The sequence below is a fragment of the Cyprinodon tularosa genome, unplaced genomic scaffold (assembly GCF_016077235.1).
Source record: "Cyprinodon tularosa strain WSP-4 unplaced genomic scaffold, ASM1607723v1 ctg10, whole genome shotgun sequence".
In the NCBI taxonomy this organism is placed as follows: domain Eukaryota; kingdom Metazoa; phylum Chordata; class Actinopteri; order Cyprinodontiformes; family Cyprinodontidae; genus Cyprinodon; species Cyprinodon tularosa.
In genome coordinates this window covers 2,409,358-2,426,531 of record NW_024037782.1, presented here as the reverse complement: position 1 = coordinate 2,426,531, position 17,174 = coordinate 2,409,358, and the positions used below count along the sequence as shown (strand labels likewise).

The following is a 17,174-nucleotide window of genomic DNA, read 5'->3' as shown; positions in this document are numbered from 1 at the left end:
TAAATATCATACTTCTTTATATTTCTATTCTTTCAAATCCTTTTACTTCATAATACTGCTGTACTTTGGTAAGTTGGTAAGTCATAAAAACATATTACGTAACATCAAAGTCTGTGAAATGACATCATGTGAAGATGTTCATGGAATATGAACTTTTCCAAGGCGTTGTAATGTTTGGATTCATGCAGACTGAAAAACATGTGAAATGTATCAAACACTCGATATCAAATCCATTCATATTTATTACATACACAATGAGCAAATTACTCTATGAGGCAGACAGAATTTATCACTCACAAACGTACCAGAACTTGTTTTTAAAGGCATACAGGCTCTGTCAGAGACGCGTGCGTAAAAGAGACGTGTGTGTATCTTTGATAGCTTTGAATTTAGTTCACCACATAGTGTCTAGTTCCTTTCAGACCGATATTAAGATAAACGTTTAAACCAGTAAAAAATAAGACTTGAAGTATTAAAAGAAAGCTAAGTAGGGTAATAAAACAGCAAGGCTGGAAGGATTTTTTTTTACAAGATTATGTTAGACACCGTAGGACCATTTACTGATAAATGGCAGTATGTAAGTAATTCCGTTGTAAAAAATCCCTCATTAGTTTCAGGATTTCCCTGGAAGGTCTGAGATGTTTTGAGATGTAAAAAAAAAAAAAAAAAGATACCAACCAAAATGGTTCCCACAATTAATTTTTTCGTGGATTTGCTGAAGCTGGGTTCTGTGTTTGTTAAATCCCTGATATTTCCACTCAGTTTTAACAGACCTTCAGCTGTGGATCCTCTGCTAATAAATAATGGGTCAAATTCATGGCAAAAACATCAGTGATGCACTCCCTTTAAGTAGTAATTTTATTATAATTATCTGAAACTAAGCTCATCAGGAGAATTCAACTCGATTCATGTACAGTGGATCAAACAAAGGTTTATGAATTATGAATTATGTCAAAATGTTCACCACCTTTAATGTAACATGCATCCTAAACAGTCAAAATATAACAAACAAATCTGTTCATAAAGGCTGCAATGACCTGACTGCATAAGCGTCCACACCTTTAAACTAAGCCTCTGCTGAAGCACACTTGGATCCAATTACAGTGCTAATACCACTAACATTTAAAGATTAAATCTACCACTTATTATGAATTCAAGTAACCCCTGTTCAAATGACTTATTTTGCAAAAAAACTGGGCTGCAATGTCATGCAGTTTGTAGCCCTGTTACTGTACATTGCAGCAAAACAGTTCTGGGTTTACTTTTGGGTCTGGAAACTTTTTGCATGGAGTTTGCATGTTGCGCCTCTAGCATTTGTGGGTTCTCTCTGGGTACTCCTGCTTCCCACCACAGTCCAAAAACAGGACTGGTTTGCATCTCTAAATTATCCTGCGGTGTGTATGCTGCCCTGCTGTGGACTGGCAACCTGCCCAGGATGTATCCCTCCATTCATCTGTAGACTGTTTGAGACTGACACCCGCCCCCTGGTAGATAAGTGGAACAAGATGGATGGGTAGGTTACAAACTGTCAGATTTGTTCCAAAGGTACCAATTAGGAGATGATTAAAAAAAACAAGCAAAAAAAAAGTTTTCACCAATACTTTTTAGCTGTTTTTGACACAGAAAAGTGATCCAAACCAAAGAATGGTTTCTCCAGACATGTTGTGATCATGTGACGATGGATGCTGGAAGTAGAGAGTCATGCATGGTTGAGTGACCAAATATTGCAGAAGCAGAAGGGGGGGATTTTCACAGTCTTTTCATCAAATAAGAAAACTGTTATTGCAGGTTTTTTGTATACACAACTGATTCAACCAACAGATTTGTTTGATTTCTGATCATTCGTAAAGGATCTGTCACAATAACAGTAAAACAGCTTTAGTATGATTTCTCACCGTCTTCTTGTACACCGTTTTGATAAGATTGTATATACCTGTGATATCCACTGTACACACCAACATGTAACAATGAGCGGCTTCATATTATGTAGTGCAAAAGAAGCATCAATATGAACGGAAGAGAAAACATTTCATGGCACTCTCTGCATGGCCCTGTATCGCTTGTTCTCCACAGAGTCCGTTTGGTCCAGCGTTTGAGGGGAGAAAACTCATAGAGGATTTTTCCATCCTTTCTGATGCACCATTCTCCAGGAGGCTACAGGACCTTTATCTCCTGGAAAACCTGTGGTGAGATGTGTGTTCTCCCTTTCTTTTTGTCCAATTCATTCTTGCCATCAGGAAGTGTCACTGAAGCCACTTTGGTACTGGCACCTGGAAGTAGGGGGATAAGATGTGAGTCTATCTGAATGAGCTGACATGTACAAAAAGCCTTTTCTTACTTGTCTTACCTTCTTTAGCTGTTTAATGTTGCTTCCTCTGATCGAGGCTAGCAGTTGGTCCCTTGAGTTCTTGCCTCTGACGGAGCGGTCTCCATCCAGCATGGGAGGCGGAGGAGGTGGTGGTCCACCCCCTGGAGGAGGTGGAGGTGGTGGAGGAGCAGGACCTCCAGCTCGTTTTTTGGGAGTGAGCTTAGGGGAGGGCATTGGCGAAGGCATTGGAGATGGTTTGGGAGAAGACTTTGGTGAGCTCTTCAAAGACCCTCCACCTCCTGTTTTGGGTACCTCCAGCATCCCCTTCTTCTCCCCATTGGCCTGGGCCAGCTTCTGCTCCTGCAGGCGCTTCTGCCTCTGTCTGTCCATGTTGCGACTCAGGATGTTGGTGGTGGTCATCCTGGGCCCTGCTAACTCAAAGCAGTAGCCCAGTTTGAGCAGTGTGGTGTTGTCCTTCAGGATCTTGACCATCTCCATCTCGGTCTTCCCCCCGCATATGTGGCGCTGGTTTTGAAATCGAAGCTCTGTCAGTGTGGCGTTGTACTGCAGTGACTGGATCAGGGATAGAATGCCCTTGCCGGTGAGATGGTTGGAGTCCATGTTGACGCTGGTGATGGTGTTGTTGCTACGCAGCATGGCGGCGATGGCATAGGCCACGTGGTCGTCAGCGCGGCAGTTGGCCAAAGCGAGCGTCTTGATGTGGGTGTTGCTGTGCAAACCTTGTGCAAAAGCAATTAGGGTTTTTGCTTTGATGACTTCTGAGTTGTTGACGTTGAGCTCTGTGAGTGAAGGGTCATTGCTACAAACTTGCTCCATCAGCTCATCAAACATGCTGGAGTCTTCATCCTCCTCTTCCTCCTGCTTCGTTTTGCTGCTCGGGCTGCTTTTGGCCACACAATTTCCAAGTTTTTCTTTCTCTTCACCTTTTATAGGACTTTCTTTAGCATCATCCTTTTTCTGCTCAGTTTTCATATCAGTGCTGACTTTATTACATTTCTCTTTTACATGGTCGCTGTGGTTAACCAGCTCCTCTCCATCTGTTCTGTTATTTGTCTTTTCATGTTTCATCTGCTCATCTGATTTCTCGGATGGCTTGTTGGATTCGGGCTTGGTTTTATCCTCTGTTTTTTTACTCTCTGTGGGTTGGCTGTCGGGTGCTTTGGTCTGCTTCTCAACCAATTTGGAGACAAGCCCTTGTGTCCTGATGTTCTCGGATTTACGTTCCCTTTCTTTTCCCACATCCTTCTCACTTTTTTCACGGAGCCTTGAAATGATGTCTTTGGTTTTGCTGTCATCTCTTTTCCTGCATTCTTCTCTCCGTTCCTTTTCTTTGCCATTTTCCTTTTTTTCCTGTAATTTGGAGATCATCTCCTTTGTTTTGCTCCCAGTACTCTCTCTGTTTTCCCTCCTGTCTCTTGGCCTGTAATCTTCATATTTCTCTTCCTCATTCTCCTCCTTTGTATCACTCTCTGCCTTCCTGTTGTATCTACTTGAACGCCAGCTTCGCTCTTCCTTCAAACCCTCAGACCCATTGCTGTTTCTGTCCTCCACCTGGGCAACCTCTTTAGTTGTGACACTAGATTGTCTTTGTACTCCTTTCATATCATCCTCCCCTTCCTGGCTGAAGCCCATCTTCCTCAGGTATTCCTGCTTCCGGCTCTCTTTCTTTGGTTCCCCCTGCAGAAATAAAAAATAAGTCAACACAGAAACTAGAGTAGGTTATCGATTTACATTAGAGTTTGAACTTGCATTTACTATTGCTAATAAAACTGTTCATTTCAACAGAACATTTGCGGTTTTTCATGTTGCAGTAAAAAGCTTTAAAGCAATTAACTTGATTTTATGTAATAGAACAACACAAAGTAGTCCTTAATAGTAAAATGGAAGGAAAGAGATACAGTTTTTGTTTGCAAATAAATATTTGAAAAAATGTGGCATTTATATGCATTCAGTCAAAGCTCTAACAGGGTTTCTGATTCCTCCTGTTGGCTCCAGAATACTTCCCATCCATTTTTTGGCCCCTCTGCAATAAGCACACCTGCAGCATGAAGCTATCCCCACAGTGATGCAGTGTTAAAACCTTACTTAAAACCTATTTCACACACTAACATTTTTCTTGTCATCCTTTATAAAGGTCAGACGTGTATAACTAATAGTTGTCCTGTCAACAGGTTTCCAAATCTCCAGTTATTAGTGTGATACTCTGAGTTGTGCCATTTTGTATTTTCTGTTTAGTCTTCATTATGCTATTCCTTCAATAATGTTCCTTAGCAAACCCCCAAGGCCTTCACAGAACGCCCACATTCATACTGTGATTAAGGTTCTGAGGTTCTCATTGTTTAGCAGTTAGGTAACTCCTCAGAGTAACTGTTGCACTCTATTTCTCTAAGAGCAACCAGGGTGTGGAGAACCAATATGTAAAGCTAAGAGCATTTTATAGAACACTTTTCAATCCTCTAAAACTGGAAAGGACTTGGAAACAACTAAACTAAAGCAAGACGGGTAATCCACTATTCAGCTAAGGAACACAGCCAGATAAACTAACACCGTACGCAACCCTGAACAAATAAAGCTCAGTGGTGGTGGTAGTATCATGCTGTGGGGTGGTTTCTAAAGCAGGTGCAAGGAAGCTGGTCTGAGTTGATGATGGGTTAAATAAAGGAGAATCCTGCAAAAAAAAATCCACTGGCGAAATTAAGGCAGCTCTCTCCTTTCTGTTGGACATAAAAATTATAAGCAAAAAAGCAACAGCTGTTTCACAAATCTGCACCACTTTATATTTGTCCAGTGCATAAAAAAGTTGAGGGTTTATGAAGCACTTTTTCCTACTAAGTGCAGATAGTGTGCAGGAATCAGAATTGTGGAAAACATGTAGGTCACTTTAAAGTTGCTCTCCATCCATGTGAAAACGTATACACTCCTCCCTACCCAAACAACATGTTTAGACAGTGAAAGGACAAGGATTACATTTTTTTACAGCGCAGGGACACATTTGAACAGAATAGGTTCCTAAGTGTTTGATTTGTGAGCCTCTAACTGCTTTGCTGCAGGAGGCTGCGGCCCTGGCAGATGTGTCCTTAAAAGGCAGCGAGCGTAGGAGCAATCAACCGAGGAATTCCATCAGGCTGGGATTAAGAAGCTCCACAGTGTCACAGACTGGAGAGCTTCTCTTTTAAATACACAGACTGACAGAAGTGCTGCTCCTCGACTCTCAGCTGGCCTTTTGCTGCTGTCAAATGAAAAACATTTCAAGGGCTGCTTCTCTGGTCATGATTAAGGAGTTCAGTGTGGATGCAAGTAGACCTCAGAGGAGGAAACAGTTTTTCCTGGCACACAAGTCACCTTGGGGAGATCACTATTTTTGAGCTGATGGACTCAGGTTGCATGGGGTCCAGCTGGCCCAAGATTAATGAGAAATAACCTCCATTAGAAGACCACCTCACAGCAATGCTTTGCTTTGATTAGAGCCATCTAGATACTTTGAGTGGTTTATTGCCTTTTGAACCATGCATGTCTCTTTTCCTACCTCTAATGACTGCTCCCTCTGAATGAGTCTCCCTCTGGTGTCGCTTGGTCTAGCCGTGTCCTGGACATCGTTGCTCAGAGGTGGCTGAGAAGGACGGCTCTCCCCTTGGGTGACGATGATCTTCCCATCTTCTGGTCCAATGTCTGGAACACTCATCAGGTCTTTATCCAGCTCCTCCATTTCCTCAGGGGAGAGAGTGGACAGCAGGTTGTCCAGATCTGGGTCCTCGCTGACCTGTCGACCTGTACGGGTCAGTCCCCTCACCTTTCGCCTAGACATCTCTGGGCTGGATTCTTCAGAATAACTTATGGGATCAGAGGGTAAATCCTTTTAACCTCAGTCAAGATGCTGTTCTTCTATAGGCCAGTATTCCAGTGCGTTGAAGCCCTGCTGTCCTGATCATCAAAAAGCCAGCAGACGCATCAATCCGGTTACAAAGACACCGGACTCAACGTGCTGCAGTGAGGGGTACCAGTGATAAACTGCGAGAGGCTCCCATCATCAAAGTGGATTGTGAGGCTGGGACATTCTTTGAAATCCAGTTAAAGTGCATGCCCATATTTAGTTCAGGGTACACTCTCCTTTAAAGGTAATGGGAAGGGCTGGAGTTTACAGAGCAGACTTACAGACTTCCTATTACACAGTTTCTGTTTACAGAGGAGACCAGTCACTGTTTATTTCAGCTCATTTTAACTTCAATTTTATCGTTTCATTTAAGCTTTAATCCATAAAGCTGATTCTGGATGTTTTTAAGATAAAATTTACATTTAAATCGAATAGGTAATTTCAATTCCTACAATTTCCCCATTGAGGGACAATAAAAGGATTTTCTATTTATATACAAATGAAGGATAGACCCAGCTAAAATTATTAATTTAATATATAATGATAACTTATCTATTTTTGTTTTATATAAGTTGTTTAACGGTTTTATTTTACCATAATCATTGTTCGAAAGGGTAATGAATGTAGTAGTTTTTCCCCCTCAGCAGGATTTTGATTTTTCCTTTTGGTGTTTCACAAATTATCTTTATTTCTTTATGTATTTGAGCAACAGAATCTTATGGAACCCGCTTTCCATATTAATAAATAGGTAATATGCATACACACTGTAATCAACAGTCCTTCAAATACCCAACAGGTATTGGAATTATATTAAATTAAATTAAATAATAAACAAACACATAATAAATTTTCAGGACACCAGTTTTATAAAGCACATCTTCCTCCTTGGAAGTGGTGAAAATCCTTTTTTGTAGTGATTTTTAAACTGCACCATTTACTATACCAACTTTTTGTATTGTATGTATGTTGTATGTGGCCGTCAATGTTTATGTTAAACTCCTCCCTTAAGTTATAGCCCCCAACTTATGTCAAAAAGCTATTTCTGAATATTTCCAGGAGGCAAATTATTTCTTGGTCTATACATGATTTGTGTATACTGAAAATTAACTGAATCTGTCATTTTTGATGTTTATAATTTTAAAAATAATGTATCTGTATGATCTCTATAACCAGAAGTATCCGTTATTCTTATGGCTCTTTTCTAAAGTATGAATAGTGGTTTGTTGTACATTTCTAAGTATTACCTCTGACCTCTACACAGTAAGGTATTGACAACTTTAGGGGAAATTACTACAGTTCAAAGAGGTTAAAGTACATAAGAAAGTATATAAGAAAATGTTTAAAAGATTCAGTTTGTATGTATTTGCTTTAGGTAAATATATAATAGAGCCAAGAAAAAGGCTGCATCTTTCTATTGAGTGCCATTAAGGTACACAACAGAACATTTTAAGGTTTAGAGCAGACAATTTGGATTTTGTTCAAAACAGTACAGACAAAGGCAGTTAAAACTGTTTTTATATAATATAGCACTTTCCATAAATATAAATTTTCTCATTTGTAAGTTTAGGATAATTTTGATTTATTAAACTCTTTTAAAAGAGTTATTTTTAAATGTTTCGGCAGTGGGGAGCCCAGGACTATGAAATCTGTAATGGAACATAAATGTTCTTCACTTCAGAGATTTTAGCTTTTTAAAATTATAGATGTAATCTATAACTTGTGATTTTAACACTATATAAGAACATAACACTTATTCAATTTTACAAAGCAGACCAGAATAACTTCTCTACACATCATGACTGTTCTAATATTTGGAGACATTTTAGAATTAAGCAATTATACGGAGTCTAACAATACAACTTACTCATGCCATCATACCTACAATATAGTCTGGTTTAACTAGGGCTCAAATTGTGACTTGAAATAAATAAATATAGATTAGTAATGGAATAATCATTAACTGGAGTAAGGTTTAAAACTGGTGTTTATAGGGATCATTCACTAAGAATGGACAATCATTGTGAATAATTGGAGGGTAATATTGACACCTAGTGGTCAAATCAATATAAACAAACTATGACCCTGTTTTCAATTCTTACATAAAAGCAAGTACCGGTACTTCAAGAAAAAAGAAAACCAAAACACACAGTCATTTTTTACCATCCAAAGTTAAAGTCTTTATTAATAGAAATAATTTCTTTTAATTTCATTTTATGTTACACTGTCATACTGTCCATATGACAGGAGATAAAAGTCATACATCGACTAGTCATGTCTCCACCTACATGTCAGTTTCATTTAAACAGGCTCATGGGGTTGGTAAAAAACACCTATGAAAGGGAGGAAAAGAGAAGCCAGCGTTCTCAAGCTTGAACAAATCTGTACCAGTGGACACAGCAGTGAATAATTCGAGTACTGATGGCTTCCATCTAGTTCATTCAGAACAACACTACCCATTGTCCGAGCCGATCAGTAGTGTTTTCTTTCTAAACGTGTTAATACAAATAAAACGGAGTCCAACCAGGGAATCATCTGATGAGAAACACATAGCAGGCTGTACGGCAAAGAGAAGCCAAACTGGAAATATAAATAAAATATTGCAGTAAAAAGCTGTAATTTCTTGAAATCCAATATTTTTTATTATGAGAAGTCAAAAATTAGGTAAAAACATTGAAGTATTAACCCAAACTATTAGTATCCAGATCCACGGTATAAACAATGAGGTTAATCTGGTGCTCCAGCTGAATTCCAAACATCTTTATTCTCATTAATCCCTGCAGCTCCAATTTATTGCTCTGCATTTATATTATATCCTAATGTTATGGTAGTAGATGTCAGGCTACCAGTGATGTGGTTTCTTATTATCCAATGTTCCTTTTTTTCTACTAAAATTAATTGATATTTGATCCTCTCTAGCCTACTGCAAACAATAAACAAAAATCTAGCCATTGCATATATATCTGGCTAATGCAACTTTAAAAGGAATACTTGTCTAGGTTATTTCTAAACCTCAAGCATTACCTACTTTTAGGTGTCTCATTTGTTGCTATACCTAAAAGTCTTTAAATCAATCTTCCAATTCTAATGTGTGGGGGGAAAAAAAGAATCTTATGAGCCAATTTCCTAGAATATTAAGACAATCCTTTGACGAAAAATTCTCCTCTAACGAACTCAGACTGGAGTCAGTGGGTCAAATATGATCAGAAAAGTTTTACTATTCATATGTTTACCAAAAATACGAACTTGCCCCATATTTGGAAACAGATGTGTTGAATTAATTATTTGTCAAGCCAATACATGAAAAGATAAAAGGGGATGGGACGCATGAATTTTGTGCATACACTGAGATAATCTTTTCATCCCCCTTTTTTGTTAAATTGAAAGGTTTTACCTCCATCAAGAAACCTGCAGCATATATTTTCCCCCCGTTGTGTCACAGTCCTACAAAAATGAAAATAAAAAAAGGACTGTCAAAATGGAAATCAGCAGCCTTAGGCTTCAAACAAAAGCAGAAATTGCTATCGGCCAAGAAAAGCCTAAAGGGAGCATCTCTACCAGGCATGTCCAGATGGTTAGGAGTAATTCACAGTTAGAGGGAACCTCAGTAATAAACACTCAATAAAAGAATCCTATTACAATAACAGTACACTAATATAAAACAAGTTGTTACAATATTAAACATTAAACCAAAGAACCGCTTTACAAAATATGTAATACATTTCTCTCTTCTTTTACATCTTTCCTTATTGTAGACTTTGTTTTAATCAAGCAGTAAAACTCCCATAAGAGGTATTTTACAAGAAAATAAAAAACTGCAAACTTTTGCACCTTTTCTGCGTAGCAGTATGCCTAAAATACAAAGACAGTTTTTAAACCAGAGAAGAAGCAGAGGAGGAAAGCTAATCTTTACAGAGGAAGAACGCTGATGCTGAGATGGTGTCACTTAAAACATGTCCAGAAATAATTGCACAACTCCTACATCCTAAAAAGATTAGGTACATTTCAAACTAACAGGTGACGAATGGTTGTTTTTTTTATGTGGACTAACAATTGGAAGAAAAAAAAAAAAAAAAGAATATAATCGAAACGTGCAGCTCATTTGTTTTCCAACTTACTGCAATCAGAGAAACGTGAAAGGATGAGAAGCTTCACAGCAATAAAACAGCCATTAAACAGACAGTTATAAGGTTCTTTAAATCTAAGAAACACACAATAGAATTAGATTTTTTTCCCTTTAACACATAAATAAGTACATCACAGGTCAAGTTCTTGAACTTTGGTTTTCCGTTAGCCAATGAGCACTGTCTTTAAGTGACACCGGTTCTGAGCTAAACTAAGCAAATAATTGAACAGAACCTGATTGATATAACCACTGTGCAAATGTGGGACAATGCTGTTAATAAACAGTAAGAAGGTAGGAAAAAAAATAAAAAGATTAAAGTGCCTCCTTTTCTCCTCATTTAAAACCACCTCTGGTTGGGCTGTAGTTTTGTTTTAATGGGTTTGCATTGGACTGTTCATACATCTTCAACAGGGCTCCAGTCTCCCCCTTTTCAGTCATTTCTCTCTGTTGTGTTTGTTGTGTTTTTCTCCCATCAATGACCAGGATACTGAGGTGGAGAATAGGGTGGTGGGGCTGAAAAAAAAGGAGAGAAAAATTATGAACTATGATGCATTGGGAAGAAAAAAAACCAGCAGAAACAGTATTTTGAAAGCATTGAATCTGGTGCAGTATTTGTCGCGTGATTATTTTTTTAAGTCAAAGAGCAGGAGTTCTGGAAAAGATTGTTAGAGTGTACGAAACACGCTGCAGAATCAGTTAGGCATACAACGAAATCATCAGCAGGCATTCTTTGTAGGTTGTTACAGAGCCATAAACACTCAGTCTTATTCTACTATGGAACAATCAGCCAGTCTCTTCATTTAACATACCGATAACAGATTTGAAAAGTTTACTTCTTCCTAAAAAGAAAAAAAAATCATGAGTTACAGATCTACAATATGATGAATATGTCCACAGAAACTGCTGTTTCTTTCATGTCAGCTTTGTTTATTATACTAACTAACAAACAGGGCTTCAGACTGGGTAGAAATGAGAACTTAGAACTTCTAACCATTTATAGATTTGGATAAATAAATAAAAACATTTGTGAATCAAAAAAGAAAATAAATAGAAGACTTAATGCCTAATCAGTAACTTTGTCACCTCAATTTTCCAGCAGTGTTGATTTTTTTTTTTTTTTTTTTTTACATCATTTAGGCCCAAAAAAAAAGATTAACATTAGAAAATACTTTTTTTAAAAGTACTGTGTGGTCACAGGTAAACTAAAAGGTCACCTTAACTTAGTCAGTTTCTACCAACTCCTCAGAAAAGTTATACTTTTAGCTGCTTCCATGAACAGCTGGTAGGTATTCTAACAGCTTTGCATGCTAAATGGGTTTCCGTACCATGATGATGCTCTGCAGTGAGAATAAAAACTTTCCTTGGAATCCAGCAGGTCTTACGCTGATGTCAAACCTCACATGTTGCCACAGTGCTTGGAATGGTTTTTGCTGATAACGGCTGCTCTACATTTTTGATCAGAGGAAAACTTAATTCCACTGAAAAATAACATCAATAAAAATAGATAAAACTAACCAGGTCCTGTTGAAAAGTATATCCAGTTGCTTTCACATAAAAAGGATTTTGTTTGTTATAGTGAAAAAAGCTAAAAACCTCACAGAACATCTCTGAAAATGGATCAGGAGGAGTGGAGGCTGCTAACGTCTGTGTCTGCAGTGCTGCTTCATCAGCAGTAGGAGGCTGTACAATGCGTTGGTTCTGTTTACCATCAGCTTGTTGCTAAATGCCAATTTTTTTTAAGCAACTGTAAGTCAAATATGGACTTCATCAGGAGCCTTTGGATAATACTGGTAGACTGGGCTCCAACTTCTGTGCAATCTTCTTATTGCTGAATCACAGACTCCCTTAACTACAGCAATTAAAAGTCAACAATGCTTTAAATTGTGTTTATAAACATTTCTTTCGATTGTGGCATTATGTCTTCTTTTCTTAGCCTACTTCCTGTTGTCAGACTGGCTTTATTTTAAGCATTATCTTGATGTTTCAGGTCTAGTAATAATAATAAGGCCTAAATTTGGTTTTAAATTTAAACACTGCATACCACATTCTCCCTTAACTCCTCGCAAAGGCCCACGTTGTCATAGTGTGGATTTGCTGTAGATTCCTCACAAAAAATGACAATATTATCTCTTTCTTTGAAACCTGAAATGTGGCAAAAGGTTGAAAAGTTCAAGGCGAATACTTTCGGAGGCACTGTAGCTTTTACATATTGTTCAATGCTCTGATGATCTGATATCGTGTCCAGAAAATGTCAGAGTTCACCTCTTTTGGATCATAAGTCTACTGAGAAATGCCTTGTTTTTACCTTGGCTGTATGCCGGATCCATGGAGTGTGACGGGTAAGGTCCCGGATGCATCACTGGGTAATGTACAGGCATCCCAGAGTACTGGGGTGCCATTGGATAACCTGCAGCTGGATACTCTGACGGTCCAATGGGTTTTCCATATGCGTCATGCATGGGCTCCACTGGGTAGCTGGCCATGGGGATGTGCTGGGCTGGGGGCAAAAATGGAAAAACAATTATTAAAGAAAAAAATCTTAAAAACAAATCCTCAAAGAAATCAATAGAGAAATTCTCACCATCATACGGTGTCCTGCCTCTCTGCTGCCTTCTCTGGTAGAGGTAGCAACAGGAGCACATGAAGCAGCAAACCATGGTAGCAATGATGGCCACAAACAGCAGAATGGAGGACGCAATGCCGACTAAAGTACTGGGACTGAGAGGAAAGGAACAAAACAGCAGGCAGCTTAAGTTTTAAAATATTCCAGGTCTGGCTTCGATCATCCATCCCCAACTTGTTCCTGATCCACTGTCCAATCCCAACGCACTAAGAAGAGATAAGCCCTTCGTTCAGAAACAGCCTTTAACTGCCTCTCAGGTAGACACTGGAGTATTACAGTCCTTCACATTGAGCTTTGATCGTGAATAAGCTATGGTGAGAGAACTACTAACTCTAGACACTTCAAATGTTTAATGGAATTTGTCAAAACATGGTGTTTTAAAGTACTGGTTCAAAATAATTACTTGAAAATGATAATTTCATATACAGTTTAATAAATACTGTATGCGTTTAAGAAAATATCCTGTTTCCTTAAGTCAGTAACAAAGTGTGTCCGTGAGTCTGTAACTCGAGTCATAGATCGTGGTGTCGAGTAAATTATTAACAGGTAATTAAAAGGAAACCCCGCTGCAGCACGCGTCCCCACCTGAACTGGAAGAGCATGCAGCGTTTCTGCTCCCTCTCCGTGATCATCTTGAAGGGGTCCATGCAGCAGTAGCGCCGGTGGCAGTTGCCGCAGCAGGAAGAAATGAGAGGGCAGTCGAAGCCGTTGTGCCAGGTGCCATTTTTATCCACGTACCACAGGCAGTCCTCGTTCCCACTGACTGCAAAACGGCAGAAACAAGAACGCATGAGGCCAAGCGTGGCAACGTGTGGCCCGTTTCGTCACAGTGTAACGCTGTCCTGAATATGCATTCAAACATTTTATTTTCTGCTTTGGACTTGAAGGAAATAAAAGCTTTAAACAACAGCCTTATGTGTCTCTCTTGTTTTAACTAGCATGAGCTGCAGTGCATTGTTCTTCACTTTGGCAGGGGGTGAAGTCTTATTCAAGCCTCAGACCTGAGGAGATGTCACCTCTGGGAGAAAGAAACTATTCAAAGATACTGTATTCATTTGTAATTTTCTTTTCCAAACTCCCTCTAACTTTCAAATTATCTTCATAAAGTTAAGTCTTGCTCTTTTCAAGAACCTTCAAGGCATTTATAAAATTAAAATATGCCAGAGTAGTCACATAGCCTCTAAAATTCATACATTTTCTCCCACATTTTGAAAAAACAGGACTGTAACATAAAGCATCTCCAACTATAAAACAACACTTTATCAGCTCAACCAAGGGCTGTTGTTTATTTATGTAGTAAAACCAAGGCACTAAATTTTGATGATGACTTTTAATTGTTCATCTGAACAACACACATTTGGCCCTATGACATGTTTAGTTTTATTAGTTATTTAAGCTATATAAAGACACTGTTTGTCAAGTTAATCACAAATTTAAGACCAATAAATAATATTTTGATACGATGTGAAAACATCTTCCAGTCATCCTCTGTTCTTAAGTCGATTAGAATGATGCAGCTGAGGGTTAAAAAAAAAAAACTCTTATCAGCCATTTTAAATGACGACGGCCTTAACTAATGATTATTTTGTTAATTGATGAATCTGTTGTTGACTTTTTTTGATTAATCGATAAATAATCGGATGGCCAAAGCATTCTTAAAGGAGTTCTTTTAAAGAATCAAACCAAGGTTAAACTAAAACTTCCACACTTAAGGAGTTCCGGGTAGAGCATATTAAATCTTAATTTCAAAATATGTGTGGGTTGGGTTTCTCACTATAGGCCAGTTAACGATTAATCAATAAATTAGTTGATGATTAGTTCAATAATCGATTAATCTGATTAATTTTTTCAGAATAACCTAAACTAAAGAATTACAACACATACAAACATATCTGTAACTTCCTCGCTTTAACTGAATAAGAGAGAAAAAAAAAAAAAAAACTTTGGGTACTTGACACATTTTTAATGCAATTTTTAAAATTGCTGCCCAATGAGCAGCAATCTGATGTTAATGACTTGGTTCCCTTCAGTTTATATCTTCAAATTAAGACAATTATTTGATTTTAATCATTAGGTGATACTTTAAATTTAGTGTTTATTGACAATAGTTCAAATGTGATCCAAGTCAACCCCACCAGTTTAATCAAGTCATTTTGTGAGCAACCTTAAGGAACAGTTGAGAAAAATAACCTAATTTAGGGTTGAAACCATCTAAAACAACTATTAAAATCTTAATAAAAAAACATCTATGATGATGATGACTTCCTGACTGAGAATAATAAAAATATGAACGTTAATTTTTCAAAACTATTTGTGCATTGTATGTGTAAATTTATTTTAAGTTGTAGAGAGTTAATTCATAAGTTTTGTATTTGTAGAATAAAAAAAAAAAATGCAAATTGTGCATTTTTTTTTTCGCCACGCATGCTCAAATTTTAAGTACAAGTACACAAATTCTGTTCTACAAGTTGCACATAAAAAACCTTTTCCATTCTCAGTTTTGCTCCAAATGATCCAGAAATATTGTTGCAAAACGATTTGTGCATTGTAACTTTGGTGTTTTGTAACTGTAGATTTTTTTCTTTATTTATCACAATTACAAAAAGCTGTTACACCTCTTCAGATTCTTGAATACAAGTACACCAATTAACTTGTGCTATAGTTGATCTAAAACAAATGGTGCAAAACAAATTCAAACAAATATTTTTTTATTCCACAAATACAAAACTAAGAAATATCTCTCCCTACAACTTAAAATTCACACTTACAATAGTTTTGAAACAAAATAACCATTAAATAAAAACTACTGAATATATTTTATTCGCATTTATTGAAACTAAAACCAAAAAATAAATGAAAGAACATGCAGAAATCCAAAAATTCTACATTTTACAATTAAATGAAAATTCCAAAATAAATGAATAGATTCCAGTGAAAATGCACCAATCACTTGGTGCGCCTTTTTTAGAAACTTTTGTTATTTCACCCCAATTAAACTGTTTAATTAAGCTAGCCTTTAGATTTTAGCCATTAAACGCATTGTTTTAGTAGTAAATATCGATTAATAAAAAAATGTTAGGTTTACTTAGAGCTAATAATTGTATGTAATATAAACAGTAAAACACAAGTTAGGGAAGTGATATTGTGGAATTAAAACAAATAATTAAATGTAGACCAGTAACTCTGATATTACGATGGTTGTCAGAGACACATTAGATAATTTCAGTAAAAGAAGCTGGGAATAAAACTGGCTAACGGTCTACGGTTAGCTGGTAAGCTAAATAGTTAGCCGCTGTACTAAGCGTTACCGTTAGCTACGTTACGGCCTTCGCACAAAGCTTTTAATCTTACCCGGAGAGGTGGAGAAGACGATGGCGAGCAGCCCCAAAGTCACCCAAATGAGGGGCTTTTTGCTCGTCTGAAAGACCATTTCCATGGTGAAAGAGTGAAGCGGGGAGTCTTAGAAACAGAAAGGGGAGTTCTTCGTTAGAACCCAGCGAAAGCGGCCCGGCTAGCGGCCGATATCAGGCATAATCCAGGATGGTTAGGGAACACGACATGTGAGACGGGACAGGGTTGAACACTGCTGATTTTATCCGTCCAAACGACTCATCGCGACGGTGACGCTGTTCGCCGAGCAGCAATAGGACGTTGCATTCAGGGGTTGGAGGATAAAAGCAAAACCCAATCGCCCTCTACCTGATGGAAGCTGATTTAAAACTTACCAGACGCTTAAATTTGTAGCTAACATTTCGCATCTTGTATAATTTTAGATAGAGATCTTTTTATTTTTTGAAAAATTTAATATTTAGACTAGTAGTCCTGTCTAACTAGGTGTCCTGAATGCATCATCCCTTTTCTCACCCCGCCCTCGTGGGATGAGGAATGATTTAGCAGTCTGAATTTTAATATAGCAACAAATATCAGTTATCAGAGGGATCCGTCAAAAATCGTGTAAGCCCACAAAAAAAAGGGAAATAAATACCAGTTTGTATCTCAAAGTTATGGCTTATTCATCCAAAAATGATAATCTAATAATACATTTTAATCAGAGTATTAAAAATTGGCTTCCATGAAAAAAAAAAAAAAAAAAAAAAAACACTTGGAGTGGTATAGGAGGCATGTTTATTTTTGATTACAAAATGAACAAGGTAAAAATTACTAAATATTTTCTGCAGGAAACATACACATGTAGGAAAATACATACTTTTTTCCCCATCATTTTCAT

The 17,174-nt window shown here is 37.6% G+C and overlaps 2 protein-coding genes across 3 annotated transcripts; both read right to left on the bottom strand.

The window, feature by feature from the left end:
* Positions 1-224: 224 nt before the first annotated feature.
* Positions 225-6,372, bottom strand: lmod1b (leiomodin 1b (smooth muscle)). Its single transcript, XM_038301486.1, has 3 exons — positions 5,856-6,372; positions 2,348-4,006; positions 225-2,270 (listed from the first exon to the last, which is right to left on the bottom strand). The coding sequence occupies exons 1-3, from the start codon at positions 6,132-6,134 to the stop codon at positions 2,244-2,246; spliced, it is 1,965 nt and encodes a 654-aa protein (XP_038157414.1). The 5' UTR covers positions 6,135-6,372; the 3' UTR covers positions 225-2,243.
* A 2,703-nt stretch (positions 6,373-9,075) lies between these two features.
* On the bottom strand, positions 9,076-16,601 carry shisa4 (shisa family member 4). Of its 2 annotated transcripts, XM_038301328.1 has the most exons (6): positions 16,298-16,601; positions 13,532-13,709; positions 12,905-13,041; positions 12,629-12,820; positions 11,133-11,162; positions 9,076-10,836 (listed from the first exon to the last, which is right to left on the bottom strand). In XM_038301328.1, the coding sequence occupies exons 1-6, from the start codon at positions 16,380-16,382 to the stop codon at positions 10,796-10,798; spliced, it is 663 nt and encodes a 220-aa protein (XP_038157256.1). In that variant the 5' UTR covers positions 16,383-16,601; the 3' UTR covers positions 9,076-10,795. The 2 variants fall into 2 exon arrangements, with proteins under 2 accessions (XP_038157256.1, XP_038157315.1); XM_038301387.1 differs by lacking the exon at positions 11,133-11,162 and having other exon boundaries at positions 16,298-16,597.
* Between the last annotated feature and the right edge of the window lie 573 nt (positions 16,602-17,174).